This window comes from Talaromyces marneffei, chromosome 6 (assembly GCF_009556855.1).
Source record: "Talaromyces marneffei chromosome 6, complete sequence".
Taxonomy (NCBI): Eukaryota; Fungi; Ascomycota; class Eurotiomycetes; order Eurotiales; family Trichocomaceae; genus Talaromyces; species Talaromyces marneffei.
Genome location: NC_072353.1, coordinates 1,688,169 through 1,711,166, shown reverse-complemented (window position 1 = coordinate 1,711,166; position 22,998 = coordinate 1,688,169). Strand labels below are relative to the sequence as shown.

The 22,998-nt window shown below is 46.4% G+C and overlaps 5 protein-coding genes across 5 annotated transcripts; 1 reads left to right on the top strand and 4 right to left on the bottom strand.

Annotated features, from left to right (window-relative positions):
- Positions 1–176: 176 nt before the first annotated feature.
- EYB26_008123 (uncharacterized protein) lies at positions 177–3,434 on the bottom strand (the record flags this gene model as incomplete). The annotated part of the gene is made up of 2 exons (XM_054267382.1): positions 177–2,958; positions 3,022–3,434. 2 exons carry the CDS (start codon positions 3,432–3,434, stop codon positions 177–179), a joined length of 3,195 nt encoding a protein of 1,064 aa, XP_054123357.1.
- A 1,085-nt stretch (positions 3,435–4,519) lies between these two features.
- Positions 4,520–5,433, bottom strand: EYB26_008122 (uncharacterized protein; the record flags this gene model as incomplete). Its single annotated transcript, XM_054267381.1, has 2 exons — positions 4,520–4,639; positions 4,699–5,433. 2 exons carry the CDS (start codon positions 5,431–5,433, stop codon positions 4,520–4,522), a joined length of 855 nt encoding a protein of 284 aa, XP_054123356.1.
- Positions 5,434–11,823: 6,390 nt separating this feature from the next.
- On the bottom strand, positions 11,824–13,664 carry EYB26_008121 (uncharacterized protein; the record flags this gene model as incomplete). Its single annotated transcript, XM_054267380.1, has 9 exons — positions 11,824–12,092; positions 12,171–12,267; positions 12,328–12,367; positions 12,423–12,668; positions 12,724–12,762; positions 12,824–13,046; positions 13,112–13,126; positions 13,179–13,438; positions 13,510–13,664. The coding sequence occupies 9 exons, from the start codon at positions 13,662–13,664 to the stop codon at positions 11,824–11,826; spliced, it is 1,344 nt and encodes a 447-aa protein (XP_054123355.1).
- A 448-nt stretch (positions 13,665–14,112) lies between these two features.
- On the bottom strand, positions 14,113–21,486 carry EYB26_008120 (uncharacterized protein; the record flags this gene model as incomplete). The annotated part of the gene is made up of 2 exons (XM_054267379.1): positions 14,113–16,591; positions 16,898–21,486. 2 exons carry the CDS (start codon positions 21,484–21,486, stop codon positions 14,113–14,115), a joined length of 7,068 nt encoding a protein of 2,355 aa, XP_054123354.1.
- Positions 21,487–22,024: 538 nt separating this feature from the next.
- EYB26_008119 (uncharacterized protein) lies at positions 22,025–22,674 on the top strand (the record flags this gene model as incomplete). The annotated part of the gene is made up of 4 exons (XM_054267378.1): positions 22,025–22,048; positions 22,121–22,134; positions 22,216–22,339; positions 22,474–22,674. 4 exons carry the CDS (start codon positions 22,025–22,027, stop codon positions 22,672–22,674), a joined length of 363 nt encoding a protein of 120 aa, XP_054123353.1.
- Positions 22,675–22,998: the final 324 nt, after the last annotated feature.

Here is a 22,998-nt window from a genome sequence, read left to right as displayed (position 1 = left end):
ACGGAGTGCTTAGTCAGGTATCACACGGCTGGTGATTGGTTGGAGCTGTGATATACTATGTATTTACATACTACGTAGTATTTTCATCTGTTATTCATGGGTACGAATACCTGAGAATCCAGAAAAACATTGTTGTTGCACCTGGGTTCTTGAAAATCAATTATCTGTCATAAAATCTAGTAACGTTTTGCTGAAAAATCTCTATCAAGCCTCTCCCCCCCAACATAGACGCACAGGATGTCACATTCTGAGTTGAGCTTATCGATACGAGCACGCTCATATTTCGATTCAATATCAGCGAATAGTATGTTCCAAAGGACCAGAGTGGATAATGCCCGAAGAATTCTGTTCCACAACCGAAACCTTTTTCCGCTTACAATCCGTCCTAGAAGAGTATCCATGTTGGGTGGTCGCTCCTTTACAACGAGGTCCTCCAGGGAGATGAAACGAATGTCCTCAACACTGTCAGCTTCGACATCATATTCTTGTCTCTTTGGTTTGAGAAGAAAATGGACATCGCTATCAGCGCCAGATTTGATAAGTTCCTCCATGACCCAGAACATTTCAACATTTTTCGACTCGTGTCCCAAGCATTTCTGGCCTACAATGAACAGAAAAATTGCCCATATTGACGCGATGCGGATATCTGTGCTGCTGATAGAGTAAACTGGGATCCGATGGTTTGGAGATGCCCCATATTTTAACAGATCACAAATCAAGCCACGAGCCGGTTCGTATAAGCCTAGTATAATAGCTGAAAATAGCAGACTCCGCCCATCGTCGGTAGGGTTAACTAATTTTGGATTCGATAACACCTGATCGACAATATACTCATGTTGGCTAGTTGATGCTGCCCAATGAAGGTAAGAGATATCATCGCCCGCAACAGCATTCGCATAATCATTGACTGAAGAGAATCGTTGGCCCCAAGCAATGACTCCAGAGTTGTCTGTTGTCTCACCTGGGAAAGAGAATGGGTGTTGTCGATGATGGTTGAGAATTTTGTCATATTCTTTGTGAAATCGTAAGGGTGCCTGATCGGCCACTCGATCGGCCACTCCATCAAAGACTTTTGAAAAGCATGAAATCAGCTGGGTTCCCCCTAGTGCTTGAGTCTTGAAATATTCCCCCATTGTCCTTGCAAATTTGAATTCTGCGAGAACGAGGCGTCGGTATGCGTCCATAATATCAAAGTCGCTAAGACGTTCTGTGATTTCTGCGTATCTCGCAGGTTCGTTAAAGTAATCTTTTGCTGTACGATGGAAAAATTCGACCTTATATTGGAAATATATGTCTCTTATGTATGGTGAATAATCGTGGCCTATCTCCAGTATCCCTTTAGTCAAGCCATCCAAGTGAAGACGCACAACTTCAAGTCGCCCACGTATCTCATCGTCAGAGTATGCTTCGATTGGTGCGTTGAAAGGGAAATCCGGGTCCTCAAGATCATCAAGCCACGAAAACATAAGGGCATTGATTCCTGGATAAGAAGCAGTCAAAATGAGCATTTGATCGGTTTTTTTCCGGTCAACAGGGTCTATGCTATTGAAGATCCTTTCGAATAAGGAATCTAGTTCTCTAGGCATCCTTTCAAGTCTCTGCTCCAAATGTGCTAAGGGATATCGATGTCTGAAACCCACTAGAAGTGAGCGAACCACAAGGCGAACCCACAGGAAGACTCCATCCGCTCCGTTGACAATATTTTGTACCATGTAGCGACAGTGTTTATTTGTGGAGTCAAAATTTTGTTCTTTCTCAAACATTGCAACGATAAAGCGATGGATATCAGCACGTGTTAGGTGGTGAAGATCCATTCGTAGGTTGCTATCAAAGACGTCCAGAAATTCAGTATGCGGTCGGCTGCTTGTACAAATTTTTATATCGGCCGAAAATGACCATTTCTGGAGACCCCTAGCCAATTCGAAGTGATCGGTGCTATCTCCTTCGTATTCATCAAGTCCATCGATGAAGAAAAAGAAGCGATGGCGTGGAAAGTTGCACTTGGCTGTTACAATTCCCATTGCTTGTCTCAACTCAGAGAGCAAAAATGGTCTACCTTCCCATCTGGTCAGGTGTGATTTCATATTTGCCCACTGATCTGGAAATACTTCATTAATAAACTCGGGACATTGGTTCAGTATTTCAAAGAGGAGCGATCTGTAGAGTCCCTCTAGAGATCTTTGCTGTTTATCTCCGGAAGCCCAAAAGAAGAAATTCGCAAAAACGAGTTTTTTGTCTCCCGCCCACTCTTCCAATTCGCTCCTCAGCCGTGGATTCTGACAGAGGAATTTCATAAGAGTCGATTTGCCCGAACCGGCTTTACCAGAAATGTGATAAATTCCGCCCCCGGATCTGAGCCATCCCAAGAAGGACCGACGAACTTGTTGCCTCGATCTCTGCTCGCGCGAATACTCGATAGAGGATATGTCAGTACTATAAATTACCTCTGCAGTACTTGAGATTTCCGAGTCTTCTTCATCACACTCTGAATCTGTGTCCTCATTGTTTGCTTCGACATGATGTGTGATGGAAGACTCGCTAGTGTTAGAAATGGCCTTTGCCTCACTTGAAGTTTTCGAATCTTCGTCATTCCTGTCCATTTCGTCCTCCAGTAGCCAAGCAAAGGTGCCCATCTCGGCCTCGGAGACAGTATCCAACCGAGAATGCATGGAGGGAAAAGAGAGTCGTCGAAGCAGACACTCTTCCGCCGTATTCAGCTTTGGAATGGCTTCCATCTGTGAGAGTATTGCTGACAGAGATCCACGAATCTCCACTAATGAGCTTATGGTTTTATCGTCATTCCTCCTCACCAATTCAGAAAGCTCTTTGATCAATTTCTGTATCAGACTTTCCACAGATTTAGCCAAATTTGTGAGATTATCCAAACTTTCTGCTGATAAAGAGAGCCCGCTGTCCTGGATTTCGTCTAGCTGAGACTTGACGGATGATTGTTGTTCACTAAGGTACGAGTTAGTCCAGGAAGGATATGATAAGAGAATGGTTTGAAGGTGGCTCTCCTACCTTAGAATAAGGTTCAGTCTTAGAAGAAGCTGCAACCGATAAACGTTGAGTCTCTGCTCGATGACAGGAACCTCCTTCATATGCTTCCATTTCGCTTGAAGATTGCGCCACACCTTGTTTCCTTCCTTTTTTTTCAGTGTTTCAAGTATTGACGACAGCTCCAGAGAGAGTTCAGCGCAGCCGGCTGCGAGTTGCCGTAGATCTTCGAGGTGAGGGCTGTTCCCCTTTACATCGTGCTGTATAGCATCTGTGACCTTTTTAAGATCGGCAAGGACCGTACTGAGCCTGGCATTATCAGCCGTTGTTATGGTCACAGATTGATAGACTTGATAGGAACCTTTGACAAGGTTCCATGAGAAGTCGACAAAGGTGAGGATGGTAACCGCGAAACCGATAGCAGACACTGGGTCCATTTTTTTTCATAGTATCATTTACCTAAACAATCGAATCGGAGCCGCGATATAACATCACCCTCATAAGAAGTAGGATTAAATAAGATATAAGATCCGGAAACAAGAGGAAACAAATAACTATCGAGTGAGGTGGTGAGCCTCAAAGTTAAATATGCATGCATGGAGGGGCAAGGCTGAGCAACACCACGCATCTTCATGCCAGGCCAATAAGACGCATCGTGTAACCAGCAGCCTCGTATCATCTCGATAATCGGCTTACCTGCGGTTATCAATTACCATAGTTTCACTATGATGTTAACGTTAAAAGATGATGGTTTTACAAGGAGACTACCTAGGTATCTGTATCAGTCAGATGAGACCTGGAGCCGGGCAGGCACCTCGTTGTACGGAGATATAGTTTGCAACCCTAGCGGTGCCAGATAATTGATAGAAACGGGCTCACACAAATGAATGAAGAGGCACTCAGGGGCTGGGAGGCTAACGAGATTTCCTTCCTTTCCTTGGCCATCCTCAATATGTATTCAGTCCAGACACCTTTGTGTACAGGTTTAGTTAAATTTGAATACAACAGATTGACACCGTCGCACTATCGAAAGCACGCAATTTCCATAAAAAAACCAGACAGAGCAATCAAAGGATTCATTCAAGGCATGCTATTACGCCCCCACAGCCTTGTTAATATCACGCAAAGTTCTTAATGCTACACCACCCAACCAGAAGGAAACCATAAATGAAAAGGAGAGAGGAATTCAAACTCCTATGCTGAGGAAGAAAAGAAAATGTAGAAGAGAGGAACATGAAAGTTTTGGCACAAACAACCAGCGTTTTTTTCCCATCAAAAATATACAAAAGAGACGCAACAGAGAGATAGTAATCTAGCATAGCAATGCACGTAAGATCAAAACTCCATGGCCCAAGCAGGAAACCAGAAGGGAGAGAAGAAGAAAGAAAACATATAAAGTAGCCACATCCTTCTCTGTTGTGATTAGGGCTGTCTCGTGAAAAATTTTGAAACAACAATTTGTGGTGTGTTGCCGAGGACCCTCATGTAGACAATTTGATCGTATTTTTAAAAGATTGCTTGATTATAACTCCGTTGCTTTTTCTCGACAAGCTGCCGGTGTGAAACCGTGCCCAACTTTGCCTGCTATGATCCGCCAGCGGTCATTCTCATAATCCTGAATCGCGTTCCGTAATCGTTGAACCTGTAGTCAAGCTTGTCAGTCGTGGTGATCAAATCGATGCGAGAAGAAGACCAAATTACCATTTCATCTGTCCAAACCGTGTCCTTGGCTTTCAGTTTTGTACAGTACCGCACTTGTAGAGTCCCACTGGTTCTTCCCGGAAAGAAATCGGATATTTGCTTCCACGTCAAGTTCTTGTGCTCTTTCAATTCCACCAACAACGCGTCTTCCTCCGGTGTGAATTTAAGCTTTGGTCCACGTGGGCGAGGAGCCGGATCAGGCATGCCTGCTTGTCCCACCACACTTGGTAGGCCGGAAGGCACAGGAGTTGAGTTGATATCGCCACCAGGCTGTTGCATTGTATGCATGACTGCCTGGTTTGGTAAGCGATGATGATGGTGTTGTTGCGACTGTTGCGGGTGTATAGGCGGTGGCAGCGCAAAGGCGTGTGCCGTTGCTCGCTGTTGGTCTCCATGTGCCGATAACAGCATCTCTGGGGACGGAGTACCGTCCGCATGTGAGTCCGGTTTGAGCATTCCAAGATGTAGACCCAGCCGATGGTCATCTTCACTGCCGTCTCCCCCGTCTAATCTAGGCCGTTTGTTGGTGCGCTGCGCTTGAAAATGAAGCGGATTGGAGCCATAATGAGAAGACATTGGTGAGGGGACCATCTGATGTGGGTTGAGAAGTAACGGCTGGTGATGAACATCTTGGAGACCTCCTGCTTCCCTCAGAGCTGGAGAACCGACGTGATGGTGATGATGATGTTGCTGCTGGTGTTGAGGTTGCTGCGCACCACGGGGCACATATGGCATGTCAGTAGGGGCCCCATGGTGCACGACTTGCGGCTGGCTTGAGTGGTAGACAAGCAAGCCGGGTTTTTCCTGGGATTTGCTATGGTCTTGCGAGGAGTAGTCAAGCGAATAACTTCGATACGGATCCGCCAGCGTCGCGGCTTTCACCCTAGGACCTGCTAGAGCCTGGAGAAGCTCTGGCAGGTCTCATAAACTTCCAAATGATCAATGGGAAGGGAGAGAGAAGGGTTGTTGGTTGCTTGCGCCAGATGAACAGGCCCTTCAGATCGAATAGTATGGTGTTTTGATGTGGTGTTGTTGTGTTGTTGTTTGTTAATCGCGTCTGATTCGCAGGGCTGTTCTTCTAAGCTGAAGGAATATTATTATTATTATTGAAGACAGAAACGGTCCTTGCAGATATTAAGCATAAAAGGTCGAGACCCCGCCCTGAAGACAACGCTAAACCAATATGGAAGTAGGTGAAGTATAGGAGGATGATGTTAAGGTTTCCCGTCAGGCTTTCTTTATAGTATATTATAGTATACACTATACGGTTCGTTTATCTGTGTATCTGTGACCCAGCTGTTAGTCCGCCGGTAAGGACCAGAGAGAGCTTGTCTGAGAAGAAATGAAACTGTGGCTCAGTGGGCTTGTTCAGAGGGATGTCGACGGACCGAGGAAACGGTAGATTGCCAGTTTCATCCAATGAGCTCCAATTATCGCTGGCTCGGGCCGGTCAACGAATGTTATACTGGCCTCAAATGTCGATGAAAGTCGCCAAGCTGAACTGACGTTGTCGATGCATGAATAATAAAAAAGGGGGAGATGAAGAAGGATTCAATTGCTGTGGTCACTGCGATGAGGTCTGTGAGGCGTACTCCTGACAGCGAGATAGGTGAAAGTCATTACTCATAGGTAACTATGTTGAGACCATGACAGCGATCGACTCTAGATGAGTCGGGTGGATTTGTGATTGGCGTGTTAACGGGGTTGTGGGCTCCGGCTCGAAATGGAGACTAAAAAGCAGGGTTAGCAAGCAAATCAGAGAGATGCGTCCTAGATAGACAGGTTCAAAATCCTTTCGCTGGTAATGCCCCAGTAGACCAATAACTGAGCAGTGAAGGTTTTAAGGTGCTCTAGGGATTAGACAAAGAATTATCGTACTCGGATCAAGGAAACTAGGCTAAGGCGAAAACGGATTGTCTTGTCCCTAATCGTAATTGTGCACTCCAAGAGTGGACTGCAGTTGCACCCTGCAAGTAGTTGCGAAATGAAGGAAATGGGCTAGTATTTGCGCCAATTCTGCGAGCCAAACCCAGAATAGAGAAGTCTGGCAGTTAACTAAAAAGTTGACAGGTGGGTCTTCCTAGTGGAAAAAAAACGGTTCGATAGCAGTAGCAGCAGCAGAAGTGAGCAAGGCAAGTATCGTCTCTAGATCGCTCGGTCTTGTTTCGCGTTCTGTTTGTTTTTGGCTGGCGTCGTCTTGATGTCGTATATTCTTGATCATTCAACATGTAATTTTGTCAGTCTCCACAATGATTCCCGCTCATAGTTTCGCACGTGTGCCAACTCCTTTTTTCCCGCTTGACATGTCGACTGTTTTGTTACCACTACGTATTGTGGTATAACCCAGCCCCTAGGGAAGCTGGAGGTGGAGAGATCATTATTCCTCAAGCGTAGCCACTTTCACTTTCCGTGCGGACCCCGGCTCTTGGTGAGCTTGGGCTAACCCATCCTCGGTAGCATCACATGCCGGGATCTTGGTTGAATCAGAATTTGGAAAGACGATGGGTCCAACTCTTTCAAGAAACTTAATGCCAACAATAATAAGAGGCTATAACTACGGAGTACTCCATACGGGAGAATCCGAAGCCCAATTTAGGCAACAGTTGCTGAGCTGGACGCGGCTTGATTGGGAGTTGGTTGGTGAGGAAGTGAAGGGCAGCTAAACAAGTTAGTCCCCACGCCAGCCATTCATGATTCGCATGGTGTTCCTAAACAGGTGGACACACACTACGATTTTCTCGACAGTGGATAGGCCACAGACGACTTCGTGGCATAACGCTGCAGGGATGCCGTTGGAGTCAAATAGCAGCCCTAATGCGGTAATCAACCGCCGGGAAATACGCTCATCCGCTGTGACTTCTTGGCGCCGTTAGAGGTGGACCATCGCTCGGTCTGCCATGCGAGTCAACTGTGGGAAGTCCTCCAATGACCAGACGTTGTTTAACGTTGCATAAAGTGATAGGCGGCGCCGGCTAATTTCTGTTGGTCCGTTTTTTTTCCGCTGCAAGGCTATTGGCACGACGAGCGGTGCACGAGTCGATAGTTTCGGGTGCATCAGATATCGAGAGAGAGCGTTGCAAATTCGAAAGTGGCGTCTACTACAGGTTAGCCTCGGAGAAGGGTTAACCTAAAGTTCTAAACACGAGGCATACGAACACCACGAGAGACGGTGACGAGCATAGGTTTCCAAGCCAACATACAGATCGCGGGAGGTGTCCAGACTGCCGTAGTGCTGCGTAGTAGGTTGTAGCCGAGCAATTTGGCCGAATTATAACCGGGGCAAGCCTGGTCAGTTGCGAGCCTGCACAGTGCACACTCTTAGGTCTCAGCCAGCTAACTGTGTGATCTTGGCGTTGAAGATGGCCGAAGAGTATGGAGCAGAGACCGAGTCGGGAAGTACTACAGACTCAGACTCACAGAGAGTAGGGAGAACTTGAGAAGGAGTCCACTGGTTGTCGCTATTCAGGAAGGCGCGCGGGTCTGGTGTGGGTGGCAGCTGCCGGCTTACTGTAGTGTACAGTCTTTCAATCTCTTAGCGACCCCACCTGCCTTGGTCGAGACTCGACCTTCAACAGCCCTTCTCATCTTTACTCTGTAATCTCCTCTCCTGCTCCCCTTTATGCTGGATGGAGTCTTCTACAAGCATTATTTTCATGCATTGGTTATTGATGATTTAGTTACGAACAATAACACACCATATCCCTTCAACGGTCGGTGAATCCGCATGATCCGGCTCGTACGTTCGTGCTCCTCCTTCGAGTCGACAGTTCCATGACAAAGGAACGCTTGTTACAAACGTCCTCGACATTGCGCTAACAGGGATCTTCCTGAAGAGGTCTTACCGTCTCACTCTATGATCTTACGTATTCCATGTCTCCCTGGCCAGCCGCGGCGTCTTTGCCATACAAGGCTAAGCGCAGAGCATGGGGTGTTGGTTTTGTTAGGCGTCAAGACCCATTCTAACCGGATCAGATGCACAGCTCCGTACCTTGTCTAGCTTTCGTGATAATAGCCTGCTCTTGTCCAGAATCCAGATCAACGTCTTTCCTCTGTTGTGACGTTGTCTCTTCATCTGTTGGGCCGTCGGTCTACTTTGCTCCACTTGGCCGCATTCGATGGATCATGGAGGGCCTCTACTCGAAAGACGATGCAATGCAATGTATGCTTATTTTTTGGTTTTTTGGACCGTGCAAAGCGACCTTACCAATTAGGTCAACAATAAGGGATTTATTTGTCTCTCTGTTTTAGTAACTTGTGATGAAGAAATCGTCTGATGCTTGGTACCGGATTTTGTCAAAACCGGCTTTGTTGCAAGTATTGACGATCGCAACAATTTGATGTGAATACCATCAACACCTTCAATTTCCAATTCATCATTGGATCAGGGTTTACAGCTGACTAGTCAAGAACTTAATTTGCCCAGAGCCCTGAAATACGACCACGTCGCTACTCTGAGATAGGTCAAAGGTTCGTTCTTAGTGATGGTCAGTCTACCATTACAGCCCGTGGGCCAAAGTATCCTACCGCGTCCCGAAAGGCAATTAGGGTCTTGGCCAGCTAACAGATGATCGAGGTCCTGTGAAGTTTAAACACAATACCATTTCGAAGATACGATTGACTATCCTAAAAGGGCATATAATCTGCAACAACCAAATCAACTTGACGAACCCACGCACGCTTTTATAGAACATGGCCTATTTTTATCTGCCCAATGGTATGGACTATTTGTGCCTCTCGGTAGTATGAGTGTTATCGTTGAAACAAATGATGAAAAGCGACGGGTCGGCAAAACGTCAAGATAGGCGACAATGTGGACACCCAGCCGTGCCTAAATTGTTGGCGTAGCTGAAATTGGATTTGAATTGAGGTGGATTTCGGCTGTCACATATTGTTGTAGTTCCACTTTATTTAACCATCATACGTACCCTCCACCAGTAAGGGTCGTGTGTGTACGATTGGATTAGTACCGAGTACTCGTCGTCATCGCAGATCTCTTCGTCTTTTTTAAGGTATGGAGTAAAAATGAGTTCACCAGACAGCAATGACGCTGTCGAAGTATGTGAGCTCGTGGAGCATGCCTTCAAACCAACGAAATGAACAACCAACACCGATGGATCAACAACTGAGCGAGCCATCTAGGGCATCGGCCAACAAACAATTCCGACAATTGCTCGTCAAATGACAATCCAAGTAGTCGGACCTTGAAACGGGCCAGGAATGTTAGTGCTTACAACTAGTATGATCCTAGTACGTACTGAACAGATGTCGCCGAACACAGATACGTATTTGCGTAACTTAGCCTCTTGGATTTGTGCTGACTCCCAAGATCGAGATCAGATCGTTGTGCCAATTCGGATGCCATGACCCGTGGCTTCTCCAACTTATATTACCTTAATTTTGAAGTTTCAACCAACAATCTAACTCCAATCTCGCGAATCTGCTATCCGTTCTCAGATATGCCAGGGGACCGAAAGTCAATCTCTATAAATGATTCACGTATTGCATAATAACCGCGGAATATAAGTTAATAGCAGGCATCACTAAGTCTAAGAATATCAACAAAAAGAGCGTTGTAGTTAGATGTACCAAGACCAGTGTCCGTTCCCTCGGGACCATTTTTAAGGTTATTATTTGCCCTAACTTGTCGCCTCGCCAGGTAGCCCTAACTAAGATCCCTTTTTGGCTCTCTATGCAGTACCCAATGTGGTCATCAGTCGAAAATCCAAATTTCACACATGGAACTGAAGGATTCCGTGCCAAGGTGTTGCTGGAGTCCCAATCCGGCGCCTAATTTTGTTTGGCTTTTTTCGCTTCGTATAGTCTTTGCCTAGATATGCCGGGCTTGTATGACTATCGATTGAGAAAGTTCTATGAAGCAAGTAGTTTGAACTCTACCGGTATAGCCTTGATGGCACTGTAGTATCAATAGTTAAAACTTCAGATCAAATTCGTCAATCAGTGGAATCAGCCTGGAAGCATAATAATACATTGCAATATAACTGAATTCTCGCCGCCCACACTATTCTATACTAGCTCGGAGTATACCATATAGTTTCATTACTTATCAACATGGCACTCCAAGCCAACGTATTAATTTCAATAGTATCTAAATAGTCCACTCAACTAGTTCAACGTCTCTCCCAGGGTTTCCATCCTGCCCTCCACGTTCCGGACTCTTCACGGAGAAGATACATAGTAAAAGACTAGAAGTAAAAAGGGTTTGTTATGCACTACGACTGATTTGTACCCCAACTCCGTGCATGACAAACATAACCCACGTTGCTTAGTGCATGATTTTTCTGGAAAGTTAGTTTTATGCTTTCTTTTTCCCTTCCGTTTTGCAACGTTTCTTAGAATATGTTTATGCATGGATGGTACGAGTTTTTGACTGTTTGGGAGTTGGGGTTCAATGTTGGGTGCTACGCTGCCTCGGAAAATATTATCAATAGTCTGTTCCTGTCAGGTTAGCACTGCCGAGCACCACCCAGTACTGCACTACATATGTATGTGCATACATTTGTCTCAGAAAATGTTCCGTTCGTCAAGCAGCGGCTCCTCCCTTTTACAACCTCTGTTGTCCATCCTGTCCGGATGCAGCAACACGGGCGCGAAGAACTCTCGCAACTCGCAAGGTCCTGAATTCCAAATAAAAAAGAAAAAAGAAAAAAATTTCAAGCCAAATGAGGTGAGTCCTTTGGGGCGCTCGTATGTTACGTTATGTGCCAGCTACCGTAAATAGTTAGGCTAGGCACTTCGGCGTACTTTGGTAATGCACATCGACTGGCTGAACATCAGTCCAGCAGTATGCTTGTGTCGAGTATCGAGAGTAGGGTTGACGACGGAGTTTTCGATAAAACAGTAGAAAGAAAATGATCTGGACTGATCCAGACGTCCGGTGAGGCCGCTAAAACCCTAGTCGTGCTCAAATACAGGGAATAGAATGAATGTTGTTGAATTGGCTACACCAGACATGCAGGATATTCAAGTCCCACGTACGCCCTTGAGACACTCAAACACTGACGTGAAACTGTTCCTGAAAGTCTTCATTTTCATTTTCATCTGTAGAACTAGTCTACGTAGTAAGTAACACAACCCAACTGCAATGTATGTACGCCCTTCTTCAAGTCACTTCTTCTCCGACTTGGGTTCTTTATCCTTTTTGGCCTCCTTGGGTTTCGGGTTGGGATTTCCCTTCCATTCCAGCTTACGGGGTGTCATGAACTGTTTCATGATTTCGTCCGACACCTGTTTCCTTCTCTCTTGGAACTCCTTGACGTATTGCTGTATCAGTTCGATGGCCATCTTTTTCAGTTCGCCGGTAAGTAGCTCTCCGCGTCGGTAGCTGTCTTCGATGTTCTTGAGTTTCTCGTCGTCCTCCTCAAAGTATGAGAGATCTGTTGTGTTTGCAGTGTTAGCGTTAATGCTATGATCTAACCGACGAAGTGAAGGGATAAAGAAAGGGAATCACGAACATTGAAATGCGACGTCAACCTCCGGAATACCGCCTAATCGTCGATGCTCTTCCAGAGTTTCTCTACCACCGCTGAACGCGTGCTTGTTGATTTTGTTCTAGGACACCAAAAGTCAGCTTACAACGTCCGATTAAACGCAACATATCGCCAAACTTACCTTGATCTGATTCGGTGTATCGGACATGAAGATCGCAGAGCTGTTTCTCAAATCAGAAATCGTAACGAAACGAGCCATTTCGCGGATAATCTTACTTGGGATCACTGGCACTCATCTTGCCGCCAGCGCCTTGCAGAGCAGTGAGGAACTTTGAGTGAATCAATGCTGGTTTCGGTGAAGGGAATCGCATGCGATGAGCATTCTCTCGCACAAGTCGGAAATAAGGGTCCTGGTCAATCGCCATAGGGATCAAGACAGGAATCTTTGCAATTGCCTTTGTTCGCTCCTTTGCAGGCGGATCGGACCAGATTTCGGGGAACGATGTAGCGAATGAAGCCACACTAGAAGGATGCGTTAGCCACACATCAACCTCCTGAATGGGTAATAGAGACTTACCACTGCACTGAAGGGAACATAATTCGTCCGATGTTGGTGCTATTGCAAGACGTTAGCATCATTTCGCAGCGTTCAAGGCATATAATAGACGGGATCTAACCTCTCATTGAATCCAAAAGCTCCTCGCACTTGGTTGAATGTGACAAGTTTGGCAAATTCCCAGGTATTCATCAAAAATGGGCCACCCATATACTCCAGGTTACTGAAGATGAATGTCTTTTTGGGGTCAAAACCTTGTGCAATGATATCTTTGGCGTTTTGTAGACCGAATTTGTAGGTATCCTCGAATGTGAGCTTCTCCTTAAAGAGGGCCTTTTCGTCGTCTTTCCGAAGTCAGTAAATGGTTATATACGACAAGCGCAACATATCGGGGCACCGTTAGGCTCACCTGTAAGTTGAATAACTATGGCACTGTTAGCATCACCTCTGCATCATGAGGACTTGCAGGTACATACCTAGGGGAACATCAAACACATCTTGCAACCACTTTGTAAAAGAAAACGGAATCGTATGTCCCAGATGTAGCGCGTCACTGGAAGGACCTCGTCCGGTATACATGAAGAAAGGTTCTCCCGCCTCATATCGGTCAAGAATCTTATCGAAATCGCGATGGGAAAAGAAAAGTCCTCGCCTTAACCAACGGTGTGGTTTATGACCCGTAAGACGCTCGAATCGTTGGAGAAGTTCGTCGTCGATAAGTTTCGTCGCCCACTTTCTATCATGGTTTTGTCAGTCCCAGGATATTTCAATCGATTAGCCACGCGGCTCCTTCAAGGGTGGGCGTACTGTGAGATAGCAACGTAATCGAATGCGAGTGTGTTTCCATTCTCGTCAACTGCAGCTTGAACGTCCCAAGGGTTGATCTCTTGCTCTGCAGCGGCCTTCTTCTCGCCTTCCCCTTCACGGATCGGAAGCACCGTCTCAGCTCCGGGCTCTGCCATGGTGATTTTATAAGCGAAATTCCAATCGCTAGAAATACGCGACTGCAATGACCGCTACCACCGTTACTGCGACAATGGAGCAAGTTGGGATGGTGGTCTTGGGAGAATGTTCGATGAGTCAAGCATCTGCTGCGGGGTGGCATTTTTTTGTACAGTCGCAGCGACGGATCGGATGTGGGGTCAAGTCGCTAGGTAGGCCAATACACCGAACTCAGCCTTCAGGCACCGATTACATGGTTCAACAGAGAAATGCTTCGTATCTTATTCATAGTACTATACAACACCTATTCTTTTATCTTCTGATTACAGTAATAAATATAACATGATTGTCTATCAGTACACAAGCACTGATGGAAAAACCCGATGCAAATAACACAAGATGTGGAATAGAAAAAGACCACGCTTTTCCAAACGCCTTGAAACGAATCCCTGAAACGTCATCAATTTTTTAAGCAAAGTTATCAGAACGATCAACCCAGATATCCTCCAACTCAGCAAAGTTCTGGAAGTGTAGAGGACGGTGCTGGTCGTCGTAGAAGCGAAGAGGCGTATCAATCTTGACATAGACAGGCCTCTTCTCGACGCTGCTGAAGGAGCTACCCATAAAGCTGTAGTTCCACACATTGTCTTCAGGCACCAGGAAGTATCCGCGGATCTTGTCACTGAGCAATAGCTGGCACTTGTCACCCATGCTGGTGGAGAAGCCCTGTGGTTGGTCCGAGCTGGTGTCCTTGTTTTCGGCGCCCCATTTATAGCCCTGAGGAGTCAGAGCCCAGGCTGCAAGCGAGACTGATCCAGGAGTGAACGACACAGTCATGGTTACTGTCTTCTTGTCCCATGATGAATGTTCATTCATGAGACGTGCGTGCTGAGTAACATCCTGCGCAGTCATGTAAGATGGCTCGTTACCCGAGATAGTATGAATTATACCCAATGGCTCTAGACCGTTGAGGTACTCATGTTGAGGTAGCTGTTGCGGGAGCTGGACATCACGAGTATTGCCGACTTGAGGGATCATAACAATAGTACGAATCTCCTTGACTTGATCGTTGTCAGGTGGTGATCTACCATAAAGGTACCCGGCAACTTGGACTCGGAGATCGGCAATCATGATGAAGCGTTTCAAGATATTCTTGGGCATGACGTATGTGTAAAGACCATCTTCGCGAATGTCATCGGATGAGATGTAGATATTGTTGGCACGAGTACGAAGGTTAGATGTAGCAATGGCGCGAGTTCGCCATTCCGTCTTGGAAGCGAACGATTGCTGTTCATACTGCGAGGTAGTTGTCACAATGATCTCTTCACCACGGACATTCTGAGTCTTAGTAGTAACAGCTGTAAGCTGTTTCTGATCCTCCTGCTGCTTCTCAATCTCGGCTGCTTGCTGACGTTGCAACGACGGCGCACTGATCTCCATACCAAGAATAATATCTCTGACTTCGCTGCTTGTCAAACTCTGAACGTTGACGTTGTTCTTCTTGCCGTAATCGTTCAAAATCAGGTCACGTAACTGGACTTCGACCTTGATCCAATCATCATCTGAAAGGGTTGGCCAGATATGATGTTCCTGAGTGATGACGGTCTTGTCTGGTCGAAGAATAATCTTAGTCTTGTCAGTGTTGACGTGAAGTGCACGAAGAATCAAGATCAATCTGGAGAAGGCCGTATAAGGCGAGATGGATTTCAACCATTCATCGTAGAGGTTGAACAGAACCATCTGCGGCTCTGTTGCTCTTAGGATCATGTCTGCGAGCTTCTCGACCTTCATGGCAGCCTGGAACGGAAGTTGAAGCTCAGATGCACGGATAGAGATGTTGGGGAAATCGAGCAAGTGAACCTCAAGAGGGTCAAGAAGACCCTTTCGGGTGACAATAAGCTGCTTGGGTTGTTCTTCAACGGGCAATGAACGAATGAGCGCCGCGACTTCTTCTGCTGTTTTCCATTTCGCCAATTGACCCAAACGTTTCTGACCAGCCCAAACGCTTGTGTGGATGATCTTCAAGAATAATTGACCGGTACGGGGGTTGAAGATGAAAATGGCACCGTTGATTGGCTTGGTTGTCAAGTTACCTTCAAAGGTCTTGTGGATCGTGACACGGTAGACATTTGTATCATCAATGAAGAGCTGGATCTGAGGACTGAACAGCTCAGAATAGTTCTGAGAATTGAGGAACTCTTGATTGTTCTCAGAAGCGTAGAGTTGCAGACCCTTGCGAATACGTTCACGCAATACATACAAAGCCGGATTTGCTTTCATGATCTTCGCCATAGCCTGTTGAATGAGCGCTTTCAAACCAGGGAAATATTGTCCGTAAGCTGAGTAAAGGTTGTACGCCAAATCGATACCAATCATCAAACCAGTAGCAGAGGGGTAGATACTCATACTATCTGTAGTGTAATCTAGGTACTTCGCTCGTACGTAACGCTCGATATCGTGAGAATCATAATCACCATACCGCAGCTGAACATCAAGCCAGAATTTGTTTGTCGTTGTGGGCTCGATGACATCTTTAGTATCGAAAAGGAGAGATGGCCGAGTAACATTCCATTTGTTTGTTGCAAACAACAGAATGTCCGCGCACGAGCTGTTCATCTTGTATGACTTTCGAGGATGGATAGTCTCCTTCTGGACAGCCTCAATACCAAGAGCTTCCAATTCCTGGTCAAAGACCTGGCAAAGATCCATGACAACAGACTCATGGATCTTTTGCCACAAATGCGCACGGAAAATCTGGATCAGAGAGATCTTGAGGGTGGGGATCTTTCCGTGAAGGAAGATACCAGTCAAATCTAATTGGACTTGGAAACCAACATAGACATTGGCTCGGTTGATTGTTGGAGACCACCATAGAGTGAATCGACGGTTTGGAATTTGGTTCAAACCGGAACGCTGGGCGTTGGTGAGCTTTTTAAACTTCATTGACCTAAAAATTATAACCGTTAGCATGCTGGACTATCATTCAATTGTGTGGGATATGAGGTGTGAAAAGGGAGAGGCAATATGCTAGGGGAGGGCTCGAGAAGATATCATTTGACAAGGTCAATATGATTATCAAGAGCTCGCCAGCATAAGATCTGTCTTATAGGGTTTGGGTTATATCACATGTCAATGTGCATTGAAGGGGGGCTCCGGAAATATCACGTGACATCACGAATGCGTGTTCAAAAGATCAAAATTTGATGAAATGAGATGGGAAAAAGTGAACAGAGTAAGAAAAAGGCGTACTCACTCTTCGAAACCACTAGCTCTCTCCCAGAATAGACCCTCCCATGATGGAAAAGCCGTTGCCTTGAACAGGGTGTGCTCAAGAATGGTCTCGACACCACCCAGTGCTTGTATAACATCGGTTCGGTAAGCGTTAAGATTCCAAAGTTTGCCGTCGTGTCTCTGGCTAGTCCACCAGAATGGATTGCTCTTCATGATCTGATAGATCTTGAACTCAGTTCTAGCACGGAAACCTTTGTCGAAGCTCAAGGTGCTTCGGTCCTTCTGGAACAGTGTATTGATACGGGGAAGACCACGATCCCAGCTATCCTCCAAATCTTCGAGTGTCAGGCGCCGGTTCTGTTGGTTGGCTTCCTGTCTCTTCTGAGAATACTCCATCCACACACGTTGAGAGTCAATGAACTCCGCCTCCCAAGGAATGATGTAACGGAAGATGTTAGGAATCAATGTCTCCTCGTCATGCGACATACCCGCGCGGTAATGGGTAACACCGGTATCAGTTTGCTTGGACCAGCGCTTGTCGCTTGCGGGAATGAGAATGTGAGAACCAGAAATCATTCCAAGACCACCCAGTTCCTTTGGTGTGTAGAAGACGGCTGGAGGGAATCTGGAAGGCATCTTGGAGTTCAAGCCAATCTTGACTCGTGTCTGAATCTTAGTTTCACACTTCACGATCGTATCCAAAAGGTTCACGGTTGACACAGCAGCCTCACGGTAGTAGGTGAAAAGAGCGATCAAGGCGGTATTCCATTTGTTAGCAATCTTGGTAAATGTGGTCGATCCAGAAGACATGAGAATTTGACGAATGCGGTTATTGAATTTCTGAATATCTTCCTCTGTGACTTGAAGGAAGGCATATGCAGTTCGCTCCTTGGTAGTGTTGTCTACGAGAGACCAGACACTATCCTTCACAGGGAACTCTTCGTTCTGGTTGCGGATCTTGGGAAGGATGCGGACTTCAAAACCGCACATAGAGAAGAGCAGATTTGGATTGTCCCTGCTGTACACGCTGGCAAATGTATCATCCCATTCAATTGTGGTGATAGACCGCGGCAATCTGTTCTTCAAGTCCCAGAAAACAGCACGTCCGAGGTTGACATCATGGCGCATGAGACGCATCCTGGAGTCACGTGGCCAACACTTCTTATTTTTGTAACCGATCACATTCTCAAAGTTAGGGTCTGGCTGCTCGGTCAAGAAACGTTGGATAAGATCTCGAGATTCATCCGCACTGAAACGTAAGAAAACCCAGATCTTATCGACATAGCGGGTGTATAGACGGATAGGATGCCGTGTCTCAGTAGCACGGTCCTTGAACTGCAAAAAGTCATTTGGACTTTGAGGAGGGCCAGCCAATTCAGTTGCTCGTTGAAGACCCAAAAGAAGGAGATCGATAACTAAGCCATAGTACTGGAAGACGAAACCAGAGAACTGAAGACCCCGAATCAAACCGTAGCTGTTCGTATGATTCATATCTTTATAATTCAATTGAACATTGTTCTTAGAAGTGATGTAGTCGGCCAAGTTGTGGTCCATGATCAAACGAAGAAGTCGGTTGAGCAAAGTCAAGTCGATCTTTTCGTAGACCTTGGACAATTTGGTTTCAATCATAACATTTGTCTCGCCGTCAGCAGTCTCCCAGACGTTAGACAGGTTGTTGATTCCTTGGGCCCATTTGTAAGTCAGTAGAGGCGGAACCTCAGAATCAGAAGGTTTGATCCACGAAGGGAACAGATGGCGTTGGTCCGCTTGGTACCACAGATACTGGTCCAAATAAGCATCTGTGATCTTTTCAATCGGCTCAACGTCGTAAACAGGATTGATGTCGCTGTAATTGTCGTTCATGTCAATTCCAACTTCTTTGAAGGCTCGCTGTGTCAACAAGAATCGCTTGATTCGGGCCAATGTAGTACCGGGGGAGTCATAAGCCTGCTCAATGAGAGCAAGCTCCTCACGCTGACTCTGATTGAGACGGCCCTTGACGGAGTAAGATTCTCGTAGACGTTCAAGAGCCAAGATCAGAATCTTAGTATCATGCTTGTAAGACACACTGGGGAAGGGAATTGGAGAAAACTTTCGAGACTCCAACCAGTGAACAGTTGTGGTATAGATGGCAACGGCTTCTTCAGATGACACATAGGGACCGTCTTTGAGGTAATTGTGCTGTCTTTCTTGCTCTGCCTTCAACCACAACCGTGTCAGGCGACCCAAGTTCTTCTTTGCAACTGTCTTGTCCACAGTGGCCCCACGTCGGATTCTCTCACGATTGTAATGAGCAACGGATATCCACCAGTCAGCCTTGGCTTTAACGTATCGGAGAATAATGTTCTCAATGGGTGCTGGTAGACCTGGCACCTTCCATGGGATATTACTCTTCCAGCATCGCCATGCTTCAGAAAGATGTTGCAGAACGGTGTTGACCTTGTTCTGTTTAATACCTTCAGGCATCATGTCAATGAGATCGGCCATGACTGAGGCACGCAATTCCAAGTCGAAATGAGATTCCACACGTTGTTTTGTCACAGTCTTAGCAACACCCTTGCTATGACGGCCCTCGAACTGACGAGAAAGCAGGTTACCAAGCCATCTTTCAAGCAATGGGATGATTCCACGCATGAAGAACAGCCACACACGCCATGCTGGAGCCCAGAAACCGCAACCTGGACCTTTGCCCACTGGACCGGAGTTGAAACGGTAATAGATCAGATGCTTCAGGTCCTTGCAGGATCGGATTTGGTGCATCAACTTGTACTTGTAACGGTACATACCAGTCAATTGTCCAACATGGTTGAAGGCATAAAGAATACCGTCAGCGAGCTGGAATGCGTCGATGTTGCCGAGTCGGTACTGCACTTGCGCGTCGACAATCAACTTTGTCAAACGCAAGATCTCTCGCATAAGATGGAAAGCGTTACCGAAACGAGACTTCTTTCGCTCTTTCGTGGTTAAAGTTTTCACGGGCTTGAGATTGAAGTTGTAGTCAAGGTGAAGGTAAGTCAAGTTCTTTCGGTGAATAAGCAGGTTCAACATGTTGAAGCCTTGTCTGCAGACTTGAAGACCTGCTTCGACCCAGTCAATTGTTGTAGTCTGGAAGAACTTGGTACCTTTGAGCGTTCTCAAGAGATTCTGCTTGTTTTGAGCTTTGGGCTTCGTCTTATGCAGCTCGTTGAGCACATATGTCTTTAAAAGTTTCTGGTATGACACCCGGACTTTGACAGGTTGGCCTTGTGGGCAATGTTCGAGGTACCATTGCTTCACCAATGGCACGTCTTGAGCACGAACCATCCTACCAGAACGGCGATCAAATGGGAAAGGAGCCCACAAGAGGGCGATGGCAGATGCGGTATCGCTGTTGTAAAGCTCTTCATCCGCCAAGAAAGGTTCGACGTCGCCTGGAAGTTCAAAGTCGTCGTCTTCATTGTTACCCACACCAAAGATCTCGTCTTCATGAGAGAGAATGATATTCTTTGGTGCGACAGATCGTGAGGAGATGGGATTAATGACGGGGTCAAAGTAGAAGGCTGGAAGATTTGGATCAGTAGATCGCACATAAACGGCTTGAGGATGCGAGTACCACGAAAGCTTAACACTTCGTGGAAGAGAATTATATAGGTAGGGGAATGCCACACGATATTCGGTGCGGATGGGGGAACGGAAAATGATGCGGTCAATAGCATTGAACTCGCCAAAGTCCTCATCGTTCGGGTCGATATCCTTGTATAGAGGTTCGAATCGAGGCCCTCCAGGCATGGCCACATTCAGAGCTTTGGCTGTGATGAAGCTATTCAGTTCAAACATGTGAAAATAGTTCTTGTCAACCACATCACTTAATAGCTGATGACTCAATCGGTAGAGAGTCGCCATTTGTGGTAGCGATAGGTTCCATTTCTTATAGCTCGGTCCGTTCACATGAGGGGTATCAAGAAGCGGCCTGTGGTCATAGAACCACTCATAGACGGCGGCATCTTCGATCTCATCCAACTCCATCTGGATAGGTTCCAAAGGTTCAACGTCCTCAATATTCTCAGACCATGAAAGTGGCGGTTCTTCGTCGTCGAACGGTGGAAAGCGCATACGCTTGAAATGGCGTCGATCTGCTTTTTCTCTTCGCATGCAAACCCACATGGTCGCCCACTGGGCATGGAAAACAGGCTCAATGACTCGAGGTATCTCGTTGACCAAAGTAAGACAACCGTTGACATGGTACAGGACTTTTACCTCACGAGCCGACTCCCAGGGCATAGGCATATTCTCAAGTAGCTTGAGAACAGCATGAGGCATGAACTTCAAAGCTCCCAGATAACTGCGCTTATCACTGCTGAACTTTTTCTGCGACACATCGCCGATATCCTTGACAATCTTTCGCAAATGCTCAGGCGGCATATCAGTCTTTTGGGATTCAACAAAACCACCTTTTCTCTTTTCGCCGAACCTATTGCGCTGAGTCCTCAACCATTCTGTTTTTTTCTGAGCGAACTTTGCGACTTTAGGGTCGGCAGGAGGTCGATATCCGGGGGGCGGGGGCGCCGAAGGCATGGAAGGAGGAGGTGCTGGACCCCATCCTGGAGGGGGCGGAGGTGGAAGTGAAGCCATGATGAGTTTCTATTGATAAGAAGTTGAAACTTCGTCGACGTGCGAGATCAAGCAGGGCTGATCCGCTGCATCGAAGGTTTGGAAGCTATTCGGCTTCTCGCGACAGCGCTTGGCGTGTAAACTTATCCCAAAAAAACAAATTGATGATTAAAAGTAATGTAGAAAACAGTATGATACACTCTGCCCGGAAGAAAGACACTCAAAGGATAGCGAACTTCCTTCTGGCTGCGGGCAGCTTTGATGACAAAACGTCGTTAAAAAGCCTCCAATTTCCTTTCTGGAACGTCGCGATTTTGGCGTTCTGACTATTCCGTATACAGTAGGCGGTAGCGGCCGAGAAAATAAATCTGCGACTCTTGGCGATTGCCAACTGCTAGTCCTATTACGGCTAGCTTACTCGCCAAAGAGCCCTAGTGCGGTCGCGAAAAAGCCCACACAATTCGTCTTCCCGACCTTGAATTTTTGACGAACTACGACGATACAACGACAACGCCGCTGATTCCTTGAACGTCGACAATTAGATTCGAGGACAGTCACAATGGCGAACACTAGATTGCAATACGTGAGTTTTTCTCAATTTTGAGTTGTTGTTTTTGGATGAGCGATGGATACTAATTTTGAATGATTTTGACAGCGCCGACGGAACCCGTATGTCCTCATTCTATGAAATTTCTGAGACGATCGAAGCGAAGAAAATACATGCTAATACATGCATTCTGTGGTATATAGGTACAACACGAGGTCCAACCGTGTCCGCATCATCAAGACCCCCGGTGGTAACCTCCGTTACTTGCACATCAAGAAGAAGGGTACCGCTCCCAAGTGCGGTGACTGCGGTGTCAAGCTCCCTGGTGTGAGTGCTACCTAGTGGATTTTTCGTACATTTCGGGATCATCAGTCGACAAATCGTACTCGAGACGCTCGTCAATGAACGGAATTTCGCAATATATTTTTAAAGGAAGAAAATGGTCTAACAATCAAAACCAGGTCCCCGCCCTCCGCCCTCGTGAATACGCTCAGATCTCCCGTCCTCGCAAGAACGTCTCTCGTGCTTACGGTGGTTCTCGCTGCGGTAACTGCGTCAAGGACCGCATCGTCCGCGCTTTCTTGATCGAGGAGCAGAAGATCGTCAAGAAGGTGCTCAAGGAGTCCCAAGAGAAGGAGAAGGCCGCCACCCGCAAGCGCTAAATCAGTCAATCCGATGAATGAATCTATGGGGTTGTGGTTGCGTTTGAAAAAAATTATGTGAAACAAAAATCAGCAATAAGAAATGATTGTGTGAGAGGGGCGTTACTGGTCCTTTGTGGCCGGATAATTGTTAAGGTCACTACCAGACAAGATGATACCCTCTCATCTTGCTACAGATTTTTTGAAATCATAAAGGGTCATTTTTGCATGTTTGTATGCGTGGTATGACCTCGGGCGAATCTGGGCGAGTTTTTTTTTCCGTGGTCTCCGGATTTTCTTTTTCATGGGGCCGATTGTTTACAATTATTACCGATATGAAAAGTA